The 22,002-nt window shown below is 39.0% G+C and overlaps 1 protein-coding gene across 1 annotated transcript in view; it reads right to left on the bottom strand.

Annotated features, from left to right (window-relative positions):
- Abca13 (ATP binding cassette subfamily A member 13) overlaps positions 1-22,002 on the bottom strand; it is a 395,665-nt gene that overhangs the window by 79,619 nt on the left and 294,044 nt on the right. Inside the window, 4 exon segments of the mRNA XM_038325545.1 lie at positions 7,423-7,532; positions 10,566-10,761; positions 14,588-14,841; positions 18,407-18,563. Of these exon segments, the coding sequence (XP_038181473.1) occupies positions 7,423-7,532; positions 10,566-10,761; positions 14,588-14,841; positions 18,407-18,563 (717 nt within the window).

The following is a 22,002-nucleotide window of genomic DNA, read 5'->3' as shown; positions in this document are numbered from 1 at the left end:
TATTAGAAAACCCACACAATGCATTAAAATACCATTTAATATCTATTTTTCAAAAAGGCCATGGTTAAACTCCTCTCTTTTTCTACCTAAATTTGTGTTAAGCCTCCTCTGCCTTATGTTAAATTAATTAAATCCACCATCAGTCTATACAACTCTGTGAGGAAGAATAATATGAAGACTATTGGGTTTTCCCTTAACTCCATGATATATACTAATATATAACTATGTATTCAATTATGCTTATTATTCTTAAAATAATATTTTGATATTCTGATTTAAACACCCACATAGACTATGTTCCTGATTCATGTATACTCTACTTATGCTACTGTATTTAAATATCTTCCTGCTGTATCTACTAACTCAAATATATTGTAAAAGATATGGCAATATAATTACTCTTATTTTATAACTATGCTTTGTAACAGTGACATAAATTCCAGAAAATTGCTAAATAGTGATGTTAAGAGCCTATGTTCTATGGCTTGTTCTAGTGGAGTAAGTTCTACTTTAGTAGTTACTCTGGGAGTCCACAAACCAGTAAGGGGAGTTTTATTTAGAATCTTTGCGTGAAATACAGCCTTACTGCTTGTATTCACAGTGATAATTTTCTCTATATATATTATATCTCTCTACCTCTGTGTACATTTTCCTCAAGTTTTATTTAGGAGTTGTTAATGTATCTATGTGTTCTGTTTTGTTTTATTTGCCAAACTGTCGCTCCCTTCCCCTGGAATGCTGCAGTGAAAGTGTGTTAAGTTTGTCATGTACAATTCATGCTTTCTGAAAACCAGTCTCTGAGCATTTGAATTCTAAATATGATAGAAAAAAAGGTTTGTTGTTCTGCTGTCTCTCGATTTCTTTAAAGAATATCTCATCCTGTTCCTTTTCCATATTTTATTTTGTTCTCTTTGCTTTGAGTTTTCTCTAATAATGGGTGCACTAGGTTAGGAAAGGTATAATACTTAAAGTTGAAAAATTCATAGGTTTTACTGATGGATAAAACTATTGATTGCTTTTCTCCCCTGGTAGATTGCATCATACACACAGATATTATAAGAGCTAGTCCTCAGAAATCAAACTACCAGGTCAGTTCTAGTTCAGTTCCTCCAGGTCTCATATCTAAAGTTGTGGTATCTTCAGCAACAGGGTCTTATCTTTGTTTACTGGGAGATAACTAAGAGGAATGGTAATAACCTATATGGCTGTAGGAATCTCTTAGATCAGCTTGGCAACATAGTCTCAGTGATGCAATAGAGGCACTTGTATCTTGGAAGTAACCAAGAGCTGTCTAATTGAACTTAAGAACCACTCACTGGAATAGAGTTCATGCCTGGTACTAAAAAACCAACCAACAAGTCATGTCTGGTGATGCCATAGACCCTAAAAAAGTGCCTACTGCCATTTTTCCAAATCAATATAGTTTATAATTATGTTGTAAATATTTATTTTTATAGTCTCAGGTAGGTGTAGCTCTCATCCCCTATCAAAAAGGCTTTTTTCTGCTTTAGATAGAGGTTACTAAAAAGATATACAATTTTTCAAAATGCTAAGAATAAATTATAATAGAAAACCCATTATAAATTTACATTCATGTATGTATATGCCTATAAATATTACAATAATTAAAGAAGGGGCTATGAATTTGAGAGGAAGTGGTGGAACACGAGAAGAGTTAAGGGGGTATGAAAATTATATAATTATAGTACTCATAAGTGAAATTCTCAAAAATAAAACAATTACAAAAAATAAAGTTGAAAAAATCAAACTCCACTATGGTTTTCTAGAGTTTAAGTTCTGGCAAATGAGTTGATACGTTTGAATCTCAGACTCGATGTCAGTAAATTTAGAGTAACAAATTCTTTCTAAGACCATTATAACTATTAGGTAAGATCCAGAATTTAAAGACCCCTCCCCCTTAATGCTTTGGTGAATTATAGAGTAACAACAAACCATGAGTTTTATTATTAGCATTTTTAAGCCATGGCTGTAATTTTCAATAATAACAGGACTGAAAACCTAATCCAAACATCTTCCTGTGTCAGAAAAGGAAACACTATGGCAGAGAGGAGGCTGGGATAACCTGGAACATATATGTCCTGTTCTAAAATAATCTAAGCCCTAAATTTTAGTCTTATAATGGAAACATAAAGTTGATATGGGAACAGGCATGAAATCTCAGATCTCAGGAGGTGGACAGGAAGATAAGAAATTCAAGGTTATCCTTAGATACATAGAGAGCTGGAGGCCTGCCTCAGCTATAGGTGATTCTGTTCACCATCAAAAAACATGTATGCAGCCGGGCGGTGGTGGCGCACGCCTTTAATCCCAGCACTCGGGAGGCAGAGGCAGGCGGATCTCTGTGAGTTCGAGGCCAGCCTGGTCTACAAGAGCTAGTTCCAGGACAGGCTCTAAAAAAGCTGCAGAGAAACCCTGTCTCGAAACCCCCCCCCCCAAAAAAAAAAACATGTATGCGATCCTTGCCAGGCAGGCCATCAAGTTGTGATCACTGTCATTATATCAGGAACTCATACTTCAAACCAGATCATAATTGTAGGTTTGAAAAGAGTTCTGTTTACACACACACACACACACACACACACAGAGAGAGAGACAGAGAGCAAGAGAGAGATAGAGAGAGAGAGAGAGAGAGAGAGACATGAACTCAAATGTGAGATCATTTATTCACTTATGGAAATTAATAAATCAAACACCAAAACAGAAAAAAAGATTGTTCCTGATAATGTAACCACAGAAAGAAACAAAAAATTAAATTCTTCTGCAGTGAACAACTAGGTCCCTCTGTTTCAGTTGTGCAGCAATCAGTGCCTGACTTCATGGGCAGGAAGGGGTACTCCAGCATTCTGGGTAGTTACAAATTCTATTGTGCTACTAATTACCTGCTTAATTCTTTGAATACCAATGTGCAATTAACATTACAAATAATCAAGGTTAAAAATATAATTAATGCAAGTGTGATTTAGTTATAATTAAACTAATTACACAGATATGTAGCATAATAAGAGACTTACAGACCATTATGTGAATGCAAATTTATTCTTCCTTTCAAGAGCAGTTATTTGAATTTCATTTTCCAATTATTTCACAAATGATGGAATGGAATAATAAAGAATGGAGTCAATGTTCCAGGGATGAAAAAGTAAACCTTATATTTTTTATTCCCTTTTAAATTCTGGCTCTTGTATCCATATAGTCTTATAAATAGGCAAATTAGGGAGAATAAATAATAAGATTCCACCACAAAGAACAACAACAACAAAATGCTTTACTTCTTAATTCTGTGGCCATAGGTAAGGAAATCAAAACACCCTAATCCTCAAGAGATTTTCAGTTTCATATAGGTAGGTCCCCTTTTAGAATGATAAATGATATGTACAACCAGCTTGGCATACATGAGTCTGAATAAATTTGACTTTCTCTTCTCAGGTAGATTTTATTAAGAATGTTGTTTTCATATATTGGATCTGACTAGAAAAGTATAAATGCATACTCTGTCCTTAGACAGGAAAGTTAGATTCTATAAATCTATTAATTAAATTTCAAATGTTTTAAGTATCAACATATTTTTCAAGCAATAATATTAAATATATTGAAATACTGCCATTAAATAAAAATATAAAGTGTTTTCATTGAAGACTCTTTTGATGTGAAATATATCTATCAATCTGTAGAAAAGAAAAATACACTATTATTCAAAAACCTATGTGCAGTGTGAAGTCAATTAAAATTCTACTAAGGAATTACAGACACAATGCTTTGACTTTCTTTCTCTAATCTAAAACATGTGACCAGTGAATTTTTTTCATATTCATTGCATCATAATTTTTATAATAAATAATCACATTCATTTAAGTGCCCCTGTGAGTCAGAAATGAAGGAAATTCTAGAGGCAGTGCTAAAGACCACTCATGTCTGCCTTCTACATTTGAATCCCATGAAAATAGCCACACATCTGGTCCCTATGAGGAAGAAAAGACCCAAAAGTCCTTTATGGCTGTGGTAGAAGGGGAGAATAAATGCAAATTCAAAATGAGATACCCTAGATCACGGGTTAGGGCAAACTATTGCTCCTCATCAAAGGAAACTGGGAATATCTCTCAGGATGAATAGTAAGATGTGCACTTTCCTCACTGGACTAGCAGAAGCAGGACCAGCACCAAGTTCTACAAGGTTGTAAGTAGGAAAGTCTGTATGCCATACGATGAGGAGCCTGTCCAGCACTGAAGGCTGGCTTTGATGTTATATATACAGAGAGGGTTGAAGGTACAGAAACCATGCTAGACAGGAAGATGTTAGGGAAGATAGGAGAATGGGGATGAAGAAAGCCACATAACTCAGTTGTAGTGTAAGCTAGAGAAGTGACAGTTCATGAGAAAGTCAAATGAAAATGAAATGTACACGCACAGAAGAGAAAAAACGCTTCCTATTGATGTCAAGTTGCTTGGATCAATAATGTAAAAGATATTGTGGGGGCTCCATCAGGAAAATTTCAAAAATGGAAGAACTGGAGTTTCTAAACTGGCTTGAATGAATGTCACTATACACCATAGTCTAAGATGATGACGACAAAGTATTACAAAGAAATCATTTTGCCTCAAATTGTAATAAAAGTTGATACAACTATGGTCAAAATGTTGAGTTTGTATTAAAATATGAAGCAAAGAAGTCCCCAAAATATTGAACATAATTTGAAGAAGGAATTAGGAAGGGCATTCTGGTAACAGTAGACAATCTGTGGACAGCAGGGCAAAGCATACCAAACTAACATAGGTGTGTAGACCGGTCACTTTAGTGGAAAGATCCTAAGGAAAGGTGGCTGAAGAAAAGGACATCTGGTTTGCTATGTCTACCTTCATCAGTCACAGCTAGATAAAAAGGAAAGAAGGAAAGAAAGGAAGAAGGTAGGGAGGGTGGGAGGGAGAGAGGGAGGGAGGGGGGAACAAGGGAGGGAGCGAGGGAGGAAAGAAAGAAATGAAATACCCTATATCACCAGAGACTGAACACTGGGACAGTCATGGGCTGACTAACAAAACCCAAGCCTGCAGCCCTTATCTTCCGCTAGGCTTCACAAGCCCACATATCTCTCAGTGCCAAATTTAGAGCATACTCTACTATGACAGAGATTCCTCTGTTCTGTCCTTTATTAATTTAACAATTAATTCATTACTTAACAAACTTAACGATTTTTGTTTAAAATTTATAAAATCATTCTATGTGTTATTTCTTCAGATTTCATATTTTTCTGAAGATCTCCATGTCCATATAAAAGAACCAAACATAGCTGACCAAAAAAAAAATCAATGAAATGATTCTTAATTATATCTGCTATAGTCATAGATTGGTGCCTTGTTTAGCCATCATCAGAGAAGCTGCCTCTGGGTGTAGAGACCCACAGTCAGACATTATGTGGAGAGAGAGTCTATATTAGAGTACTCCATTAGGTCATTCCTCTTGGAGCTCTGGATACCTCACAGAAGAGGTGGAAGAAGACTATAGGAATCTGAGGGGATGGAAGACACCAGAACACAGTCCACTGAATCACATAAGCAGGGCTCATATGGCCTCACAGAGACTAAAGCAGAAAGCAATAGGTCTACAGGGTCTGCACCAGGTCCTCTGGGCATATGTTATGGCTGTTATCTTGGTGTTTCATGGAACTTTTATGTTTTTGTGGGAGCATGTGTGTTTCTGACTCTTTGGCCTGCTCAACTTGTCCAAACGAGATAGGAGGGTTTTGCCTTGTCTTGTTGTATCTTGTTTTCTTATGTTTGGTAGTTGTCTTTTGGAGGCCAGTTTTGTTATTTTTATTTTGAAGGAAAATGGAAGGGGAGTAAATCTGGGGAAGAGAGGAAGTTGGGGGAAGCTTGGAGAAGTTGAGAGAGTGGAAACTGTAGTTGGAAATATTGTAGGAGAAAAGAATCTATTGTCAACTAAAACAAGAACTAAAAACTTCTTATGATATTCTCTTCTTGATCTGCCTGGTACTACTTTGGTTCTTAGGCTGGGTCAAAGAGTGCACGTAAAAACTAAGGGAGAAGGAAGAGGAAGAGCTACATTGAGATGTTCCTTGGAGCAATGAAGTTGAGGCCAAATACCCAACACAAACAAGGACCTAGTGTGATAGGAGAGGGGCTGCTGACTAGAGAACAAAGTAATTTAGTTGAGAAAAGATTTGAGGTACTATTCAGATAGGAAATAATTAAATTATATTTCAGCTACACAAAAGATTCCAATATAAATTAAATACATTAAAACAATGAATCTTTGGAAAAGAAAAGACAGGTGACAGCTTTATAACCTCAGAAAGGGAAGAACTACTTGTAAGGCCCTTGAGGTATGCTAGGTACCAGTGCCCCACCCCCACCCAGAGGACTCTAACAGCCCTAAGAGCAGCTTCCAGCTCCTCAAGATGCAGACCGCCAAGTTCTGACCTACAGAAACAAAGCCCAAGATCAGGCCACAAAATCCCGCCAATCCCAGGCCATCATAGACCTCCCCTCCTCCCCAGCAAGAAACCCAACATAAAGCTTGCCTCTTGCTCAGTTTTTTGCTGCTTCTCTCTGGAGCAGAGGCAGCCACCCTCTTGTGTATTTCTTAATAAATTCTAATGTGGGGTTTGTTGTGCAGTGTGACTTTGTGGTATATGCCCTGGTTCCCAACTACCAGAATACTTCTCCCTCCTCTCCCTTCAGAGCTGCAGCACTTGCACTGGGGAAACCGTTCTCCTCAGAGTTGCAACCCTTATACTACTCAAGGTTTAAAAAGCCACAAGTAAGACAGGGGAACAAAATTAACTTCACTATAACTGAGTGTGTGTGTGTGTGTGTGTGTGTGTGTGTGTACATATATATATATATTATATATAAATATATATACATGTATATGTATATATATGTATATTATATATATATATGACATCTCATGCCAATCAACTTGTAGTATTATTTGGGCCAAAATCTGTGGCTTGCTAGGGAATAGATAGTAAGGGAGAACCTAGTTCTATTGTTCTGCTAAATGGACATGGTGCATCTTTCTACACATATAGATTATAGCCAAAACCAGATGTATGTGAACACATAGATAACATTCAAAACCAGATGCAAATACACAAGAATGTCAGCATACTTAAATTAAAAATGACAAGCATGATGTATATATTGACAACAGATTTTGAGACTGAGAAAAACACCTTGTCCTCTTGGCTACAAGGGTTGAGCTCTGGTCTCTGACACTGACACTGGGATATTCAGTCACCCCTTTGGGCAAGTGACAAACAGAAAATGAGACTGGAGGAAAATAGTGTTTCTAAGCTTATTTCCACAGACTTGAGGGGATACTGGGGGTTCCCTGAACTTGATATCATCATAAGTGGCAAGAAAAATGATAAAACCTGAACCATACCCCTGAGGAGTTCTGACAACGGCATAGCCTGAACTTGGCGGAATTTCACCAGTCAGAATTTTGAATGTTGTGCTCTTCCCAGCGCCATTTACTCCAAGGAGCCCAAAGCACTAAAAATAAAACATGAAGTTAGACACAAGTATGAAATGTAATCAGTATTATATTACAAACGGCCTTTGCTTTAATGGCATACCAGATGCTTCTGATGTGTGGTGGTGTTACAGTGTGGAACATGCTACTGTAAGGAGGCACTTTATGCTTCGAATACTTTTGTGGCAATTGTACATGAGAACATCAGCACTAATTTAAAGAAAGATAAATGTGGGTATATAAAACCTAACAGAATCAGTAGTAAGTAACAATAATCCAAATTATCCAGCAATAATCGTGCTAACATCTTTGGAAGGTCTGTCACTGCAGAAGTTGCTTTCCTTCTGGCTCCATTCTAAAACTAGGCTATTTTCCACTCGGAGTAACCTACACACAGAAAGAGATATAGATAAAGATATATATATATATATATATATATATATATATATATATATAGAGAGAGAGAGAGAGAGAGAGAGAGAGAGATGGAAATGAGTGGATAAATATGGAAATGGGTGGATAAAAAGTTAAATAAATGATAGAAAAATTGACAGATGGCAGAGAGATGACAATTGATAGATAATAGATGATGATTATAGAGAGAGATTGAAGATGATGATGGATAGATAAATAGATGACAACTAGGTAGATAATAGATCTTGTTGGTAACAAATGCCTTCATTTTTCCACCAATGAGGCTATAAATCCAGTTCATACTCAAAGCCTAAGAGAATCCTGGTAATAAATAAGGAAACAACCTCCAATTTGATACTTTGACATTAACCTGTTTCTTTCTTCCATCTTATTTTACATCCTATGTGAAAACGGCTTTCTAACCCCATTCTCTAGACTGGGCACCTGTTTTGTACTTCTGGGTACGATGTGCCTGAGACTCCTCCTCGGAACACCAATCTTCCCTAGCACGTTTTCTCATGTCTGAGTGCTAATATGACTGTTTCTGCATTTTGTCTTCATGCCCACCTATCATTTACCTACACTATGTGCCTCTTGACAATGTCAATAACCTTAATCACCATGTGCCTCGGTCATATTTCTTCCCCACCACTGGCTCTCCTCCCCATCCATTATAGGGGACCATCTCATGCCAGACCTGCCTTGTGTCACTTCTATCGGGCCTACCACACCTGAGACTTAAGATGCCCTATCAGCCGTCCAGACCACATCTCTGCTTTAGAGCCCAGGATAACCCTGCCATTGCGGTAACAGTCTTCCACTCTCCTGCTGTTGCGCCTGCCTGACTACCCTGCTGTACATCACTGAAGCCTACGACTCCAGTACTTTCTAAGCCTGTCAAGACACAGGATAAAATATCTGCTTATGGTTTTCTAGTTTCCAACCAGCTCGTTGATTCTTAGAGGGACAGGGACGCACATCTCTGTTTATCTCTGTTTTCTTCACAGGTTCTTACAAGGTGCTGCCCATCTAGGCAACCAAGCTGCTCTGTGCATAAAATCCTAGAGAGGAGATCACACTACAGTTTGGATCCTGAAAGTCCATAAAGATGCAGGGGCTAAAGATGTGGTCTCTAGACTTGGAATTACACAGGAGCTGTGCCTAATTGCCATTTTTCATAAATGATATTAAGCTCTTGCAGGATACTAGAACTTAGTTATCCCCTTCCTATCTTTTTAGCATCTGCTCATGAGGTGAGCAGCTTCTCTCAGGATGCCTTCCTATCTTCATGAGGTGGACCATCATGGGCCTGAAGCAACGGAAACTTTCACAACTCATCTGAACTGAGATTTTCCTCTTCTTCTTCAATTGATTGTAACACTGACAACAAACATCCAAACATCCCAAAAGAAACTTCAAATATGAAAAACATCATGCCTACTTCCAAGGCTGGCTTGATTACTTGCTTCCTTTTTTCCTTCCTTCCTTCCTTTCTTCCTTCCTTCCTTCCTTCCTTCCTTCCTTCCTTCCTTCCTCCCCTCCTTCCCTTCTTTCTCTCTGTTTCTTCTCCTTGGCTTAAAACAGCCATGGATAGATAGTAAGAAAACTAATATTGACTTAAATTGATTTAACTTTAATTCAAAATTCAATAATGTTAGATCATAGAGCTAACTAAGTATCAGTAGACACAATAGCTAGGAAGCAATCTTTAACATTTTGTCCAGTTGTCCTAGAAATCATGCTTGTAATCTAGGTCACTCCTAAATTGCTTTTCCTGGTCTCTAGGCTTCTATGTACCCTGAGAGTACTCATCTATGGATTATCTGCTCAGCAGGAGAGCATGGCTGGCAATAAGAGAGCCATATAACCACTGGGTTTCTCCAAGCAAGCAAGATGTCTCTTTATTTCTAACAGTTAATTAAAGATAATTATTTCCAGCATTGATTTCCCTTTATGTATTGAGTCCAAATAAGAGTCAGTTTATACAGCTTCCGCCAGTTCTGACTGAAGATTTCTCCATAGCTGCTGTGGTATGTGCAATCTTTAACCCTCTAGAATAGCCTGCTTCTAGATCAGTGGTTCTCAACCTGTGGGTCTTGACCCCTTTGGTGTTGGATATCAAATATCCTGCATATCCAATATTTACATAACAATTCGTAACAGTCATGAAGTATCAAGAAATTAATTTTATGGTTGGGGTCACCACAATATGAGGAACTATATTACAGGGTCGCAGAATTAGGAAGATTGAGAACCAGTGTCCTAGATGGACTTAACTGGGCACTCAAGGAAAACTGCAGGCTAAATAAACAGAAGAAGTGGGTTCCTTCAACTGTATTTTAAAAAATATTTGTACTTAATAAGGTCATTCCAAAGGTCACTTAAAAATGACACTTAAAACCCCCAGATACACAAAATTTAAAGAATCATGAAACAAAGTAAAATTTGAATCAGTCGGCAAATTTCCACTACACTAAGACCCTGTCTCCAACTTTACCTCTGTGACATTGTGGGAATCTCTAAAATGCAGAGGCTGCTTTTTGTTGTGATTTTGGATATTCTAAGACTCTACCCCAGATAGAACTGCAGCCAGAGTTCCCAGGTTCCCAAGAGAAATGGGTAAACACTGCAGCTGATACCTCGCCTCGTGGTATGGCCAGACTAAGGTCATGCACGGCAGTGGTCTTCCGCCGGAAAACACGTCTGTAACTTTTACTGAGGTTGCACAACACAAGAATGTCCCCTCCAGTCCTTCCTTCAAGTACCCTCATTTGCTCCTTTTCAATATCTATGTCCTTAGCAGACTTGACTGTGTCCTGTGGGGCAGAGTGGACCCTGGGAAGATAAAGACAAAGTTAATTTCCTCTTGGAACAGTCCTGAGATTATCCCCAAGTGACCCCTGTGGAGATAGAAGACAGAGCCCTGGGAGCATCCACCATCAGGGCATCTTAGCCCTATCATCCTGATTACCAGGGAAAGTCAACTCCTTTCCACAGTCAAATGACATGCTCTTGTTACCAGAAGAACCTGTGAGATGTCAATGCTAAAGGAAATTTTTAATTTGGGGGGATAATAAAGTCATGCCAGGCCTCATGATAAGTGCCAAGAATATTTGTCACATTACTATAAAATACTAACTTATATAGGTATTTTAGTAGCAAACAATTCATTTATTAAATATTTAGCAAAATTAATTGTGTATATACCTTATATAGAAAAGTACCCAATAATTAAAACTTAGAATATAAATTAGATTGCATAAAAGTGTTAAATAGAAAGCTTTTTGCACATCTTGCATATAGCATTCAACAGATATTTGATATTTGCCAGTTGAGTACAACTAATCATTGCATCTAACTGGTTCGCTCTGAATCTAGGCTGGTAGGTCCTCATTAGGATTTCCATCTGGGTATTTTTAACTTTAAAGTAAATTTTCATTTCTCCAGCAAACTATAATGTGTCTGCATTTTAATGATTAGGTACAAACCAAGCACACTGTTCATATTACACTCCCATCAATTTCCTTGTTTTCAGTGTGATGTGTGGTTATATAGCATATAATCATCTATTCAGAGAAAGAGGGGCATTTTTAAAATATTTTTTACAACTCTCAAATTAGTTCAAAACAATGGGGTACTAGAATTAATAGCATTAAACGAGTACTATAGTTATAGCTAAGAGAAGCCATTCACCCTCGGTCCTGGTGAGTCATACCAAAGACTTAATCAGTGTTATTTTTCCACATCTAAAATCATCATTTTCATTGCACATATAATAATACAGATGAGAAAAGACGGTTAGATCCTCAAAAATGTCTGATGTCACTTACATAATATTTGAAGACATATAAAATAAAGCAAAAGAGAAAAAATGCGAGTGACAGCTATCCAGAGGGTGGTTACTCAGGAACAGAAAGTACGGTGGGCACAGAAAACATGGGAAGTATTCAACTTCACAATCAAAAAAGAGATTCATGAGATAATTCATTTTATGAAACTCTATCATCATATACTTTTCTGCTTGACTAGAATTTCTCTTTATCAGATAAGAGCTACCATCAACCTTAACCTTCTGCTGATAACTTAGTGGTCTGCATCAAGGATTCCTACCCTCTCCTCATGAGAACCACCTAGAAATTTTTATGTATGTTCATTGATCATATCCCCCAAACTAAGCAACTTGGGGCTTTAGAGACATTCTTTAACCCTTTTCACTCTGTTTAGTGGAGGACAAACAAAAACTTGTTGGTTAACAATCTTCTAAATTCTTCCACCTCTGCTCAGCTGTCCTCCAATCACAGTGTAACAGAAGGACCCAGGTGGACAGTAGACACAGCAGGCCTGTCCCAGTAATTCATCACAGCGGCTATCTGGACTATATGGCTGTTCTAACTCTGCCTGTTTAAGGATTAAGGGAGCACAGCCAATTTCCATACTATATAGCATAAAGAGGCAAGACCTCCCACAAACACCCCTATGTGGGCTGGTATCAGGCCAGGGCTATGTGCAAATGGAGACCTGTCACCACGAGACAGCAGAGGTGTGCAGGTGGAAAACAATGCAGTTTAGAGAACAGCAGTAGAGTGGGTATCACACCTAGTGCCCAGGATGTGCTGGTAACACTTAGTGGAAAGAGTAGGCTCTATCTGGTTCCAGTGAGGGGACAGGCTCCTCCCACTCTCCTCCACTTTTAGCTAAAACTGGTATAATTCTCCCTAAGAAGGACTTGCTGAGCAACTTGGTTATTCATATTCAGCACTGATTAGTGACTGAGTTCTATTTGGATTTAAATAACAAATTGAAGCTCACCATCATGTGACACTGAGTCACAAGGGAGCAGAAGTGCCTCTGATCCCTGCCCTTTGCATCGACATAACACAAATGAATATTTGCTGTGGATATCAAAGACCTTGTTCTAAAGTAGAGCCCAACTAATTTCCTCTATGATGTAAAGGTAACACAAAGTCTTTTCACTGAAGAAAACTCCTTTGATACTGTAGAAGGATTGAGAATCCTGGAAGCTGCCAGAGGGATTCTCCATTGTGGGTTTTAAACGGACTGAAGTATTAAGGATTATCACAGGAGCAAATACATTTAAAAGGTGTTCCAAATTCTACTCCAGAGTTAGTCAGCTATGGGAAATCAGCAAATTCCAGAATAATCATGTCCAAATTCAGAAGAGTTTGGGGATTTGTATTCAAAATAGTTCACTCCTTTAGCAGCTTCGGGTTATTATGTAAAGAAATACATCAAGGAATGATTGAAAAGAAAGCAATACATAAAAAGGGAGTGCCCGCAAATGTTAGCAATGGAGCTTTGTACTCTGTAATCGATTCTTTAGTGACGAGGTGGTAACAGATTCTCCATAAATAATCCCCCCATTGAGAGACTGTCTCAGAAAATCAAAAATATAAAATTAGAAGAATGGGGGTTGGGATGAATCTCTGTCTGAAGTAGGAATCAGAGGGCCAAAACCAGAGAGAGGATCAGTGCATTAAGTAGTGGCGGGGGAGAAGCAGAGAACGTGCACAAGAAAATACACTTAGTTGGAATGGGACTGATGGAACAGAGGACCAAACCGGACTCTCTGAATGTGGCTGACGGTGGAGGAGGACTGAGAAACCAAGGACAACGGCGATGAGCTTGAACTCTACAGCATGGATGGGCTCACTGTGAGCCTTGTCAGTTTGGTTGCTCACCTTCCTGGACTTAGGGGGAGTTGGGAGGACCTTGGACTTAACATAGTGAAGGGAACCCTGATGGCTCTTTGGCTTGGAGAGGGGCGGAGTGGGGGTATGGGTGGAAGGGAGAGGAGGGAAGGGGGAGGAGGAGGGGAGGAGATGGAAATTTTTAATAAAAAAATGAGAAAGAAAGAAAATACGCTTCCTTGTAGATTTCAAATGTACTTTAGAAATATATATGTATTTATTGGATGTGTATGAGTGTTTTGTGTGCAGGTATAATCTGTGCATCATGTTTGAGCTTGGTGTCCTTGGAAGCTAGAAAAGGGCATCAAATCCCCCAGACCTAGAGCTACAGATGATTGTGATCTGCCACATGGGTAATGGGAATAAGAACAGCAGTGCTCTTAACCACTAAGCCTTATCTGACAAAGTTACCTTAAACCTTGTGTGTGTGTGTGTGTGTGTGTGTGTGTGTGTGTGTGTGTGTGTTTGCAATCATCCTGGTGTATCTATATTATCTACACACACCATTCTCCTCACTTAACAAAAACAAGAACAGAAGGAACTGCATTTGCAAAGTCATGTGGTTTCTGCACTGAAGTCCTATACCTTTCTGACTCTAAAATTAATCATATTAGTTATAAAAATGAATTACTTTATGGTATAATCAAATTCACTTTTGGTGTTACAAAGTAACCAAAATTTTGAGCAATTTCAAAGTAGAATATAAATTGAGACAACCAAATAATTGAAAGGAATATTTAAAGGTTGGCACCTTATCTTTGGAAATTCTTTCCATTTAGTTGGTGACTCATACTTACCCACTAAACAAAGAAACAGAAAACCTTTAACTTATTAGAATCATTCATAGTAATGCCAGTAAGGCGCATTCCTCTACCTTGCAAGCTCCAGATAGACTTTTCCTCATTCTTTATTCAAGAGTCAGAGGCATTAAGCATGAACCCTTCAGGACATACCTTGGCCATCGTAGAAGGTCTCCATGTACTAGAATCCTCAAGAGGAGAAGAACTGTGCCCTGCAAGGTCAACTCCACGAAGATCCAGCCCAAGAAATTCATCTCAAAGGGGCTCACATAAGAATCAATGCCAAAGTTGTGAGTCAGGTCATACTTGATCTGATTATAACAGAGTTCTATGAGCCCTTGACCCAGGCAGAATTGAGGAAAAATAGTAAAAACCCACTTGAGCACATCATAGATTTTCTGCAAATTCTGCATGGTAAAAGGGAGAAAAAGATGAAATTAAAAGCTATTTCCTCTTTATAATTTCCTATTGTCATTGGTTCAGGCTGTTGGTCCAGTCTGCCCTACTCCCATTATGCAGAAACACTCTCAGACAGACATGGAGGCAGATAGGATTACTCTTGAGATCCTGTACTGTATGTCTCGCTAGGTTTTGTTTGATAGGACCTATTGTCCCTTTCTCCCTCCTCTCCCTTTTGGACTAGGGATGTGTGTCCTATAACTTTCCTGTATATTTGATTGTACTGCCTCACAGCGGGAGAGAAGTTGGAATGAAATATATTTTTTAGTCTCACCCATATTTGAACCTGGTGAAGTTTATAGAGTAGACAGGAGATTTTTATGCTTTAGAATTGGGGCCATAATAAATGAGCTATTTTGGAGCTACTGTGACCGAACGAGATTGTGATCTTGACCCGAGAAAGCCACAAGTCTTGGGAACCCAAGGGCAGAATATTATGGGTGGAATACCTCTACCACTCACAAGATATGTGTGTTGAATTTTTATCCCCAGTGTGGTAGCTTAGAAAGTCGGGCCTTTCAAAGGTAGTTTTGGGTAGATGAAGACAGCGAGAGGAAATCTATACAATGAAATTAGTGTCCTTGTGGGAAGAGAATGAGCCGCTAGCCATCTCTCCCACTTTTCAGTAGGTGAATACATTAAATGGCAACAGCCTGCAAGTCCATAACGGGTCTCTCAGCAAAAGAGTACATTTAAAATCACATTGATCTATGCCTGAGTCAATTAGCGTACTGCCTGAAAGAATTTGTTATCAGTGATAGTCCGGGATAGGCAGCTTTGAAGCTGGGACCTGATAATTAATGAAAAGGTATGGTGACATCCATGCTTTTACAACTCATTTTAAGAACACACAGTGATTTTCACACAAGTATTAACAAAGACTATGCAATGTGTGAATGCTGAATTAATAAAAAAAAATAAGCACAGAGATTCATGGATTGACAAATCAATTGATTTGTGAATAGAGGAATTGACACATATCACTATGTAAACATTAAAAACTGTAGCCTTTAAGCTGTTAACATCGTCTTGGTTACAGCAAGATGAAAAACATGCCTGACCTTGCCTGAGAACCCAAGACACATCATTCTTTAGTAGTATTTTGGCAACAAGGAAAAACATTGCATTGGCACTGCAGTGGGCATATGCAGTGGTTGGTACTGGTTATTCTGGCTATGACCTGAGAGCACAGAGGCTGCTTTTGATATCTTTCACTACTTTTACAAGTTCATAATGCTTTTTAACATGAAATGAACATTTGATGTCAATTAGAATGAGTATTTTAATAATGTTAAATGGCTTCAGCAGACACTATCACATTAAGGAGTAAAAGAAAGAGAAGGATCAAAGTAAACCCAGCCAAATCCCCTCCATTCCTAATTGCTGAGTGACTCAGAACATTTTCTTCCAGGAAACACCCATTGCCTGTTGATTCTTTCAGGTGAGCAGTGCCGTCTATAATTGCAGATCACAATGCCTTTTCATCCGCCATGCTAATAGAGTCTCGTGGATGAAAACACTCCTGGCTAGCCTCCTCTTTAGTTTAGGTGAATCCTCCAAATGATTGGCCTTCCTTTTCCTTCGAGAGGTGGCTTACCCCTCTTTTGCTATCGAGTTCTCCTAGAGCTTTCTCAGGCTTTGGGTTGCTCCCAGTTCGATCAGTATTGGATCTGGTTTCCTTCCCACCACAATTTACAGTATCCTCATCAACCCGTGGCACATTAGAAATCGATGGGGTGGAGTAGGGCCTCGAAGCCTCCTCTGCTGACTTAAACATTCTGCTCAAGTTAAAGCCAATTAATTGTTCCGCAAGCTGTCTATTTAAAGGCTCAGAATATTAATACAGATTAGTGTCAAACTGAATCTGTAAAAAAACCACTGAGATAGATCATTGCCCTCATTGAATGCAAAATGGGTATTTGCATACCCCGCTGCTTCTACACAAACATGAGGCGCAATAATAAGAGATAATGTTGGCCATTATTCGAGAGTCTATCAAGTCTGGAACCCAGTCATAAGGAGTGAACCTGCCCCAGTGAGGGCAAGCCTCAGCCCCTCTCTCCCTGGAAATGGGGATAGCAGCCTTTCCATCCACTAGCAGCACTGTTTTACAAATTGTGGCTCAAACACCGGGGAACTACTGAGCCAGCAGAGAGTATGAGAGCAGCGTAGGGACTTAGGAGCATAATATGCTCAGAGGTGAGAATAAAAAGCAGGAAAAGAAAGGGCTGAACTATGAGAGCTAAGGAGAAGCCAGCATCTACAGCCTGTTCCTACAAGTCACACTGGGAATGAAGGCTTAAAGCAGAAGCCAAGGGTAAGGGCTGACTCGTTAAGGAGCCAGGGTAGAAGGAAAATGGAAGGAATAAATGGGATCCCCAGAAGGGATTTCAGCTTGCCCCTAATGCCTGGTAGACATTTTCTTCACAGGGAAAACCACTCCCTGGAGAACAGCTCATGTTCAGGGCAGTGTTTTTCTCTAATACAGGGTAAGGCACAGTACTAACTTCCATGAATCTTTGATACCATTCTTCAGGCACATTATCATGTGGTTGTGGTCAGGGCTGTGTCCCGTATTACTTAAGGTTTCAAACCAGGACACAGTGACACTTTGACATACTTTATTGTATTCATTCCTCTACCACCAATAAGTCTACATCTGAGAATCTTTGAGAATCCCAGAGCAGTGACTACCTAAGTGGTCCTGCTATGGAGTAGCTCCCATAACACGACAGGAGTTTTTGCAATCAATTACTGCTGTGAGAGAATGCTCTTGTACACTTAAAGATTTGTTGCTCATATTGGTTTAATTAAATGCTAAACGGCCAGTAGCCAGGCAGGAAGTATAGGTGGGCGACCAGAATAGGAGAATTCTGGGAAGAGGAAAGGCAGAGACGCCGTCACCAGTCAGAAGCAGATGAAGTAAGATGAAAGAATGCCTACTGAGAAAAGGTACCAAGCCATGTGACTAAACATAGATAAGAATTATGGGTTAATTTAAGTTGTAAGAGCTAGTTAGTAATAAGCCTAAGCAATAGTCCAAATAGTTTATAATTGATTTAAGCCTCTATGTAAATACTTAGAACTGAATGGCTTCAGGACTGGGCAGGACACAAACCTCTGTCAACAAATTATTCTTTCTACACTTAAAAAACAAGGTCACTCATATAATTTCTTGAATTCTACTAGGAAATGCAACTCAACTGGGCTGAAACTTTTGAAAGATTTTGTAAACTTGAGCATGAAGTCACTGAAAGCAGAACTCTGAAGGGGGTACCTAGTCCCCAGGCTTGTCCTTGCACTCCAGGAGGTGAACAGCCTCCTCCTACACACGTTCTTGCCAGGCCCTAAATTAAAAGTGAAAGTCCTCTTAAACTGTGAGTCAAAACAAACCCTCCTTTCTTTAAGTAGTGTGAGTCAGTCATTTTGCCACTGTGGTAACAAAGTACATAGCAGACATCCCCATTCTCCTGGATATGGCACTTTGGAAATGAGCTTGTGCCAGTGACTCACCTGGGCTTTGGAAATGATGGCCAAGAGCCGGGGCATGGCAGTCATCAGCATGGTGCACAAGCCAAAGATGAAGTTCAAGGAGATGTAGGAGATGAAGGCAACATCGGAACTGGGAAAGATTCTGGATATCAGATACATCCACGGAATCATTGCGTATCTAAAAAGGAGAAAAGAAATCATGGTTATTTTCCTGAAATGTTTGTTTCTTATCACAATGGAAGTATACTATGGATGTGATGTTAGAACAGTGGAGTTTCCCTCACTTTGTGTAATATATGCAATCGTCTCCCCCCTACCCCCAGAAACCCTCTCTGGAGCCTCCAAAGACCCTGCAAGGAGAAGGGAAAGTGTCATGGGGATCTTGGTTTTAAACCACTGGATTTTACTACTACCGCTTCTGTCAGTTGGAGCCTCTTTGCCTCCCAAGCCTTCTGCAGTAATAATGTCCACCGGTTGTAATGGAAATTGGAAGATTCCAAGAATATAACAATGCTCAGAGCTCTCTGTCACAAAGAACAGTCTTGCTAAAGAACATCCCTGGATTTAAATGATAAATTCTTCTACTTGAGAAAATGGAAGGGATATGATGTACAAAGCCATATAGCATCTCAGGAACCTCACTCAATTGCAATCTGCCTCATCATTTGACCCCGAAGAACATTGTGATGCATAATTTGGAAACAAGTGCTTCAAAGCAATTTTCTAAAATATTTGTTCCATAAAATAATTAAGTAAAATCAAAATAACTGCCAAAGAGCTGAGCCATCGCTGGCTAACGCTGTAATTATGACTATTCCTGTCTGAAGTAAAGCACTAACGGGAAGGCACAAATACCACCTCCAAACCTACAGACACTTCCTACTACCCTTTCTAGGGAAAACTCCACTGCTAGCCTTTGTCACGTGACTGCTTTCAGTAACTGGGAACCAGGCATGGTGACACACAGCTGTAATTCCAGAGCTCAGGCTGCAAGACGGGAAGATAGACAGTTCAAGGGCAGCTAGATCTACACAGAGGACAAAACAGACACAAAGAATGAGAAGGAGGAGGAAATAAATTATCCCTACAACTAAAATACATACAAACAATAGTAGACACTTATGTGTCAAATTTTAGGGCTGTTTTAATATCTATCAAACTCTTAGAGTAAGCAAATGTATATATATACAATGTATATATATATATATATCAATAATAATATAATATAATAGTATATATATATATTATAATAATATAATAGTATATATATACTATTGATTTTAGCACAGCATTATGGAACAATATAAGACAAACTATTTTCATTCTATACAGACAGATTATTTTTTTAAATATTTACTTTATTTGTTTATTATGTATCCAATACTCTGTATGTGTATATGTCTGTAGGCCAGAAGAGGGCATCAGACCCCATTGCAGATGGTTGTAAGCCACCATGTGGTTGCTGGGAATTGAACTCAGGACCTTTGGAAGAGCAGGCAATGCTCTTAACCTCTGAGCTATCTCTCCAGCCCCCCAGACAGATTATTAACAGGTGGGGATAACCAGCCTGGTATACCTTAACCAGAACTGCAAAAATTAACCAGAACTGTCAGCCTTTTTTTGTTCCCTATACAATACAGCATCCAGCCAGCTCTCTGTTAAACTTGAAAATGTGGGAGCTAGAGAAATGGGGAGTACAGCACCTCGTGGCATATCAGATGTGGTCAGTTAGCACAGCACAGAGCATCATCGGCTTTGATCAGCATCTCCATGTTCACAGGGTGGCCTCACAATACAGTCCCCTCTCACTGTCACTCCGGATACCCTGAGCTATCCTTGAGGAAGTAATTACCACCTCATCACTGTCTTCCACTCCCCTGGAGATTGCATAGAATCTGTACTTTACCACTCTTTACATAGGGTCTTCATACTGGGTTATATCCTTCCAATGTTTGACAAGTGGATCAAAGCATTGTCTAAGAAAAAAAGACCCAGAGACAAAGACGTCGACTTAAACGATGCCCCTGGAGGTTTCCTTCCCTGCATTACTGAGTCTTTGAGCTCATGTTCCACCATAGATCATGCCATGATTTTTTAAAACTACATTTTTATTACTTTCCTTTCAAACACTTGGTTGAAATTAACATATTGGCAGATTCATCCCCCAACCCCATCTTTTCTAATTTTTATGGGAAAATTTAAATTGACTTACAGAGCATAATTTATCTGAAACCTACTGTGGCCTTTTAAAGTGTACTCTCTACTCTTTTATTAAAATATGTCATCATTTTAATGATTGTATAATTCACTGGAGGTCGGTCTGCTGTTCACAGGTATTCTGGAATTTGTAAGAACAGGTCGTGGCCTCCCTGTGACAAATGGTCCCTTCCTCCTGCACGAAACACGCACCAGATATGTTCTTAGCTTTACGTTTTTTACATAAGCTCTCTGTCTTTTACTTTGGGTATTTTTAGTGTGACTTTCTTGATCTGTTTTAATTTAGGGGGAATTTTTAGAGAAAGTCTTAATAGGTGGCCTCATCCAGGTCTTTCTGCCTGTTTTCTGAAGTTCTGAGTGTTGCTATTAGGGGTGTGTGTTGTTGTGACCAACAAAACTCATTCATGTTCTCTCTCTCTCTCTCTCTCTCTCTCTCTCTCTCTCTCTCTCTCTCTCTCTCTCTCTCTCTCCAGCTTGCTAGTCAGATGTGAGCTCTCAGCTACTTCTCCAGCACTATGTTGCCCTTCTGTTGCCACACTCCCTGCTCCTGATGATAATGGACTAACCTTCTAAAACTGTAAGAAGCCCTCACTTAAATGCTTTATCTATTTATTTTATCTAGTTTGGTTTTTTTCTTGGTTCTTCTTAGTTGTTGTTTATTTTTGTTGTGTTTTGTTTTGGGGGAGTCTCTTTCTACATAGCCCTGGCTTTCCTGGCTATTATTTATAATTAACATTATGTAGAGAATGTTGGCCTCAGACTCACAGATATCTGCCTACCTCTGCCTCTCAAATTCTGGGATCAAAGGTATGAGACACCATGCCTGACCTAGCTTTATTCATAAGTTGCCTTGGTTCTGGTGTCTCCACACAGCAATAGGCCAGCAATTAAGACGAGGAAGACCATGAGAATGTATCCATAGAGCTTTGCTTCTCTAAAAAAATCCCAAAATATGTTTAATTATGAACATAGAATTTTCTAGCTTGATGTAATCAAGTAAAACATTTTCTAAAAACACATTTCATAAGATTAGGTTTCGAACCATGTAACTTTATATAAATTTTGTCATCATTTTTGAAGTCTGGCCCTCTAAAATTCAAACACAGCTTTATAGCAATGTCTATTTTCCACATGGTACAATGAAATGCAACAACATTTGTTAGCCAATGCGATTAATAAACTGAAATAAGGTAACCGGAACAGGGTATGCACATGCACTGCCCTTTATATGTGAGCTCAGAACTTTCAAATTGGGTGTAACATCATGTTCCACAAGGATGTCTTTAGTGAGCACATGATTTCTCTAAAGCAAAAGATAATTCTAGGAAGAATAGTAATGGCTAAAATCAATTTAATGACTCTGTCAGTTGTCCCTGATGCTTACAGAGATTATCTCATTT

The sequence above is a fragment of the Arvicola amphibius genome, chromosome 1, assembly GCF_903992535.2.
Source record: "Arvicola amphibius chromosome 1, mArvAmp1.2, whole genome shotgun sequence".
Lineage (NCBI taxonomy): Eukaryota > Metazoa > Chordata > Mammalia > Rodentia > Cricetidae > Arvicola > Arvicola amphibius.
This window is presented reverse-complemented; position numbering and strand designations above follow the sequence as displayed.